At 34.7% G+C, this 7,878-nt stretch overlaps 1 protein-coding gene across 1 annotated transcript; it reads right to left on the minus strand.

Annotated features, from left to right (window-relative positions):
- Window positions 1-882: 882 nt before the first annotated feature.
- On the minus strand, window positions 883-7,275 carry LOC139508238 (general stress protein 18-like). Its single transcript, XM_071295941.1, has 3 exons — window positions 7,140-7,275; window positions 5,048-5,185; window positions 883-987 (listed from the first exon to the last, which is right to left on the minus strand). The coding sequence occupies exons 1-3, from the start codon at window positions 7,197-7,199 to the stop codon at window positions 883-885; spliced, it is 303 nt and encodes a 100-aa protein (XP_071152042.1). The 5' UTR covers window positions 7,200-7,275.
- Between the last annotated feature and the right edge of the window lie 603 nt (window positions 7,276-7,878).

Raw genomic sequence — 7,878 nt, forward strand, 5'->3', positions numbered from 1 at the left:
ATGTACAGTTATCGCATGTTCCAGAGAAAACCTTTTAATACTAGTGTATATACAATAACAACAAAAAGTTTTTGCACGATTTCATGTTGTGTTTTTGTCAAAAACACACCATGGAATCGTGCAGATTCTCGTATCTTTCAGAAGTGAACCTGCCATAAAAATCATTGCTTTGTTTATTTGATCCCGCTGAAAATTAGTATTACGTAATAAAATATTACGTTTCTATTAGTCAAAATGAAAAAGCTTAATATATATATATGAATGTTAATCGACTATTTGTCAAACCTGCGTTTTAGTTACAAAGAAATTGTATATGAATGTTAATCGACTATTAGTTACAAAGAAATTTAATATTGTACTTTGTCATTGCATTGAAATAAAGATACGTGATAGACGTGATACACGTCCGCTATACTAGTGATACTGATAGTGGAAGGAAATGAACTCGATATTTTTAGCTGTCATCTGCGAGCGGTTTTAAAGAATAAAATAATTCGCAACGTAAAGGACAATAACCATCAAAACCAAACAGTAAACAAAGACTCAAAAAACCATTTACATCAACAGTTATAAATAACAAATAAGAAACAACACGAACTCCACTAAAAACCGGGAGTGAAATCAGGTGCCGATATGATGAAATTCAAAATGGTAAATGTACGCCAACAAAAACGTTTCGGAGTTGAAATTTAAGTTGAAATTTAAGATAAAAAGTGTTTACAAAAATGTCGTACATATATACTTGAGTTTATTACCCTTTATGAATTACGTACAAATTCAATATAAAATAAATAAACCAAATTGAAACAACACTATTGAAGCCCCTTCTGTCCGAATAGCATCGTAAGACCAACCTAGTATACATGAAAATAGAAGTAATCATCACTTACCCGACTCATAAACATTGCGCACTAAATCGAGAAAACGCTTGTCCCTCCTCCAATAATCAGGAGCAAATCCTCCTGGAATTATGAGTGCGTCAAGGTCCTGAAATATACAGTTACAGTTAGTAATTAAGCTCTTATATCAATGGTGTGTTATTGTGAAGACAAAAACTTAAACAGACACTTCAGAAAACAAGGTATATCGGCACCCAGACAAATCGGCACCCAAGTCCGAAGACATTTCGGCACCCATTTGGACATTTCGGTATCCGAACATTTCGGGACCAAGACAATCCGGCACCTCGTTTTTAAAATAAATTTATTATGAAAAATTATAATTTGTATATAAAATATGCATTACAAAAAGAATAATCATCATTTAATAAAACTCATAAAAATACAACTGACATATAAGGATCGTAAATATGCTATGCGGATAAATTTATCGGTTTTAAACAGCAAAATTGGCAGCGTGTCATCCCTACATTGGCTTCCATTTCTACGATTGTAAAAATTATCTGGCGTAATGGGGAGATAGTTTAGACAAAGTAGAATCCTGACTGGACAGTTGTGCGCCCTAGACAAGAAGCTTTGCAATGTAATGGCTGTCAAAAATGGCAACATAGAACATGCAACAGTGGTAAGTGTCTTTTAAATGTTTTTTTAATTATTATAAATTATTAACTGAATTTGTCCTTGCATACTTTTCGTTTCCATACTACTGGGGCCAATCTCTGATAGAGCTAATAGTATGTGTACATAAGGGAGTAGAGGGAAACTTGCCAAATAAATAGTAATATAAGAAATACCCTTATAACGCAAGCTTTTCAAAGGTTTATATTCAGAAGGCAAACACAGCAATCATACTATTTTATAAGTTTTTACGCTGCTCTTCTTTAAAAGCCTATATTGATGTCTTTATACATGAGAGCTACACAAACTCTCCCATTCAACCTAATATTGATTGATTGATTATTTGCTTTAGAGTCACCTTCAGCACTATTCTGCTATTTTGTTGCGGTTTTTATTGATTGAGGGAGACGGAGTCCGAATCAAGAACCAGTGACCTTCGGTGGGAAACTGACTTTCCTAGTCATTTAATAAGATTAGACATGAGTGCACCTGCCCCGTGCAGGATTCCGTTGCTGACAGACAAAGGATTACATGTAAGTAGTTTGAATACTTAGACCACTAACTCACTGAGACTTCTTTTCAACCTAATCAGAAGTACAAAAGAAATTCTGAGACAAAAAACATCTGAAAAATAATAAATGCAGAAGGCATCTAAAAAGTAAAAGTTGAGAATGGAAACGGGGAATGTGTCAAAGATACAACAACTCGATCAAAGAGCTGAAAACAGCCCAAGGCTAATGATTGGTCTTGAACAGAGCGAGAAAATTTCGCTGACTTCTTCTGGCCGTTAAACACAAATTTAACATTTGTCATTTCTAGTCCTCTTAAAGTTGACTATGCGGCATGGGTTTTACTCACTGTTGAAGGTCAAACGGTGACATATAGATGTTAAATTCTGAGCCATTTCGTCTCTTGTAGAGTTGAGACACTGGCAATCATGTCACATCTTCTTAGTTTTATAGTACAGCAGAATGGACGTCACACTAAACACCGAAACATATAAATGAAAAAAAATAAAAAAAAATAATAAAACCTTACAAGACTAACAAAAGCCATTTATTACTGACTTCGGACAGGCATACTAAAGCAGCGGGATTAGACAAGTTTTGTGAGATTTTCACCCTCTTCCTATACCAATAGCCAATGTAGAAAAAACAAAAAAAATGCAATTCGAACAGTAAAATACGTAACATTGGATATTCCTTCCAAAATGTTTATACGATTTAACATATTTTTATAAGTTTAACCAAATACAAATTTTTAAATATTTGCTTTAATTATTTAAATCATTAGGTTATAATATCAGCTGTTACGGTATTACACATGTAACAGTTTAGTTAAATCGCAAAAGAGATCCGCATTCAATCCCGTTTACATCAAACGGTTGACAATTACTAAGAAGTGATCGAATTTTTAAAAAGATATGATCATTAATCCCAAATGCACTCTTTAATTAATCTAAGTTTTAAAATAACGCATATCGTAGCAGATATCTTATTAGCAATGCTAAGATGCACATAAACTACATGTACAACATGTGCTAGTAGTGTATGTGCAGTTCAAATGCACTCTTGTCATACCATTGCGATAATGTTGATCAATAAACAACTGTGTATTTATAAAAACAGGATACAGAATAAAATAAAAAAAAAATAAAAAAAATGTCTTTTTATAAATTTTAATATAAAAAGAAGACGTGGTATGGTTGCCAATGTTACAACTCTCCACAAGAGACCAAAATGACACAGAAATTATTAACTATATGTCACCGTACGGCCTTCAACAATGAGTAAAGGCCATACCGCATAGCCAGCTATTACAATGTAAAACAATTCAAACGAGAGAACTAAGTAAACGGCCCTATTTATATAAAGAAATGAACGAAAAATAAATATGTACCACATAAACAAACGACAACCACTGAATTACAGGCTCCTGACTTGAGACAGGCTCATACATACCTAATGTGGCGGTGTTAAACATGTTTGCGGGATCTCAACCCTCCCCTAACCTGGGACAGTGGTATAACAGTACAACATAAAAACGAACTATAAAAATCAGTTGAAAAAGGCTTAACTCATCAGATGGACGTGGTTAAGTCAGGTTAACATAAACATCGGTGTTCCGGGGTTTGAACCTGAGGCTCCCTCCTTTTTGACGATTAATGCTCTTATCTTTGTTGCTTGAATGGGGTCATATTCAGTTTAATCAATTATTGAATTAACAAGTTAAGTAAAACTAGATATCTATTTTTTTTCAAAAGAGAAAAAAGTGAAAGCAAAGTTTAGAAATTAAATAAATAAAATTTGTGCTCAACGGAATCATTTACGACTTTCCTGCTAATATTTAAACCTTATAATTCAAATTCAAATTCATATTCTTTACTTCCTAATTACAGGGCCCTTTTGCCTTTCAGGAATTACAATAATTAAAGTTAAACCATAGAAAAGTGACGCCAATATAATACTTTCATTGTCAAACCTTATTAAAATATAGATTTCTGATTTCGTTATTATCATATGCTTTGACGAGCACGGGAGTTCCTAAAAACCTGAATTTTATTCAGATTGGCCTCAGTGACACATTCAGGATTTTTATTGTGGTCCCTGATATGACAATTCTTACTTAAAATTTGCCAAAATTTAAGATCCAGTGAATTGTGGCTGGAATTTCATACTATTTTTTTTTTTTCTAAATTTATAAATCATTTATTTCATCACGGAAGACGGACGCAATACTAGTATTGTTCAGGAAATGTCCCGATTCAGCCGTTCGCGATTCGATTTTGATCAGATTTGCATCTTTTGCATGCTAAAAAAACCCGACGCAGACGGAATAAAACATTCGGAAAGATCGATATGCAATATACGAGTACTTACTCCGAAATGCAACGAGTGAAGTAGAGAAGCAGGCATCGACTACCGATTTTCAAGTTCCGATTTGAGTCATCGAACAGACAAAGATATTCCGGACTCACACTGAAGACACTATCACTATCGCGAGAGCACCGAAGCGAAACATCATAACTTTTCGACAGTCCACCAAAGAATTTAAAAGATCTACAATTGTGTTCGGTTGGATATACTGGTCAACAATTTCACTTCTAGCACTTTTGGTAATTTTGCATGTTCATTGGCATGTATTTCACAAATTGTCTAACCATCTTGGTATGTTTTGAAAAAGCTATTTAATTAAGGGGGGTATGGAGGACTAGGTATCACTGAAAAAAGAGAACGTATGGAACATCAATCCTACTGACTGTTATTGTTAATATATCAAACAGAGGCGGAAACAGTTTTTTCGAAAGGGGCGTATTTCCTAGATTTAATATAATTGAATGTATACCACAGAAGCAGAACAACTTTTCAAGAAGCAGTTTGTTTTTTCGGTTTCATATTTAAACATATATATCGTGAAAAGGATGATTTAACTTTGAAATCAAACGAATTTGTACCCTTCAGGCCACATCTTTCCCCCCTGGATCCACACTGCCATAGATAAAGCGTATATTATTTGAAAGTAATTTTTACCTCATGTTTGACATCATCAATGCCCTGTTCTGCTTTACAAGGGTAGCCATGTTTAGAGTTGTAAGTCTTTCCTTTTTCAGGTCCAATTGTAAATGTCGCATGTCCCTCTTCTTTCAATCTGTAGTAGGGGTACCATAACTAAAGATAGAAACAAACAAGCAAGCATAGACGATTGACTATTAAATGTAGAACATCAAGTGTATGCATGGGGTCTGAATGAAGTGTACAGAAAAGAAAATAAGTGGTTCAAACAAAAAATGTATGTGCGTTTACTGTTACATGCTGGAAAAAATTAGAGTAGGTAGGTCATCGAGGTAGGGATTTTTTTCTCTTCATTTTTTACAATGAGTCTATGTCATTTCAGTGCTGAATCAAAAATGGTCAAAAACTTTAGGATAGGGGATAAACACTAGGGTAGATAGGGGTACAGAAAACACACACTTTTTTGTTTGGACTAGAAAAAAAAAGAATATTGAATGAGTTCACAGGGATATCATAACTAGAGGCTCTCAAGAGCCTGTATCGATCACCTGATTCTACTTGGGTTTTTTGAAATCCTATAAAAAAAGATAAAATTTGGCTACAAAGTAACAAAACATTAAAAAAGGAACATTTATGCTATGTTTGGTTTCATTCAATTAAGTGGCTCTCCAAAAGAAGACATTTGTATGTATTTCCCATAGGGTCCTATGTTAAACCAAGTCCCCTACTGGCCGCCATCTTGGATGATGGATCGGCTACAAAGTAACTACACTTGGTCAGCATGTCATAAGGAACATTCATGCAATGTTTGACTTCATTCCATTCAGTGGTTCTCTAAAAGAAAACATTTGTATGTATTTCCCTTGGGTCCTATGTTAAACTAAGTCCCCAGCTGACAGACATCTGGGATGATGAATCGGCTGCAAAGTAACTACACTTGGTCAGCATGTCATAAGGAACACTCATGCCATGTTTGGTTTCATTCCATTCAGTTGTTCTCTAAAAGAAGTCATTTGCATGCATTTCCCATAGGGTCCTAAGTTAAACTAAGTCCCCCTGCTGGCGGCCATCTTGGATGATGGATCGGCTACAAAGTAACAACATTAAATTTTGGTCAACACCTAATAAGGAACATTCACACCATGTTTTGTTTCATTCCATTCAGTGATTTTCTAAAAGAAGTCATTTGTATGCATTTCCCATAGGGTTCTTTGTTAAACTAAGTCCCCCGCTGGCGGCCATTTTGGATGATGGATCGGCTACAAAGTAACAACACTTGGTCAGCACCTTTATATAAGGATCATTCATGCCATGTTTGGTTTCATTCCATTCAGTGGTTCTCTAGTCTAGAACATGTAGAAGAAGTTCAAAATGTAAAAAGTTAACGCCGACGACGTCGGGGCAGGTGAGCTAAAAATAGAGTTCCATGGACAAAATAAATATATTGATATAATATCGAATAAGTGAGGGCTAAAACATAAAAATAGAGACCATGAAGAGAACAATGGACACAATCAATATAGATTAGCCTATTCGATTTTCTGGTTGGGGAGGGTGTCCAGGAGGATCTACAAAATGAATATCATTGCTTGATAAAGGCTGAACACATCAAATATAAACATGTTAGACATGATATGTCCTGTGACCAGATTGAGCTTAAAAAAATAGGGTAGAATGACCACATTTGTAAATGAATTATTATGTAGAAACAGAAAATTATAAACAAGGGAACTCGGGTACGTCTATGTTCAAGCACAGAACTGCATGATTGTCAAAACGGTAAATGCAGTTCTGGGGCAAATTTCAGTGGCGGATCAAGCCATTTTAAAAAGGGGGGTTCCCAACCCAGAGTAAAACAACTATATGCTCCCATTCAAATGCATTGATCGTCGAAAAAGGGGGTTTCAACCCCCGGACCCCCCCCCCCCCCCCCCCCCCCCTGGATCCGCCACTGAATTTAGAGTAACTACTTTGACATACGAACGACCTAAATCTTGAACTCTGTCGGTCAGATATATGGGATGTAAGCCGATTCAGTGTATAACACTGTTTTGCTTTGTACGTTCCATCATTTGAAATTTTTATATGAAAACAATTCTGTCACGTTTACCTCTAAATCTTCATAATTAAACTCGGTCAGTATTCCAACTCGTTTCTGTGTTGTTGACATTTTTCTTCCTGTACGTTTGTTTGTATTCAAAGGGAAACAACCAAGTATTTTCTTCTGTGTAGAAAATTAAAGGATTTATATAAATGGGGTTTCTATCCATGACAAAAAAACAGTACATCCAAAACAAAAAACAACACAAAAAAGCTGTTTTACTATTATTGTAAAATACGCAGTAATAAAGACAATAATGACATTGTTCAAATTAGATGATATGTATACAGCTGTACCGCTGTTTGTATTAATAAAATCTATTATCGCTATTTTGTGCATTTTTCCTTTGATCTTTTATTGTGATAATTTTTCATATCATGCTACTCGCTTGAGATGGAAAATTATCGCTAGAAACGTGGCGTTGCTAATGAAATTGACATGAACAAATCAAATCAAATCAAATAATTGTATTGGCGTAAATTCCTATACAGAAATGATATCAGCCGACATTTACAAAAATACATGATGAAATTGACAACGTCGGCCGCTTATCATTGCTTATAGGTAAAATAGCGATAAACAGATTATCATTGGTCATCTCAACGATAATCCATAAATAATATAGATGTAATATCCCCTCAGAGAATATCCACCCTTTTGAAGCTCTTGAACTTTGTCATAATGCATGGATTTTAGTAGTACAAAATTCAATCTTTGTCACTTGATTTTTTCGGTGGTAACAAGAAAA

This window comes from Mytilus edulis, unplaced genomic scaffold, assembly GCF_963676685.1.
Source record: "Mytilus edulis unplaced genomic scaffold, xbMytEdul2.2 SCAFFOLD_1991, whole genome shotgun sequence".
NCBI lineage: Eukaryota > Metazoa > Mollusca > Bivalvia > Mytilida > Mytilidae > Mytilus > Mytilus edulis.

Excerpts from the sequence above, each read along its gene's own strand:
- LOC139508238 (XM_071295941.1), bottom strand. The coding sequence starts at position 7,199 with ATGTCAACAACACAGAAACGAGTTGGAATACTGACCGAGTTTAATTAT. Across the intron at positions 5,186-7,139 it reads TTAATTATGAAGATTTAGAG|TTATGGTACCCCTACTACAG; the intron begins GTAAACGTGACA and ends TTCTATCTTTAG. Across the intron at positions 988-5,047 it reads TTGATGATGTCAAACATGAG|GACCTTGACGCACTCATAAT; the intron begins GTAAAAATTACT and ends TGTATATTTCAG.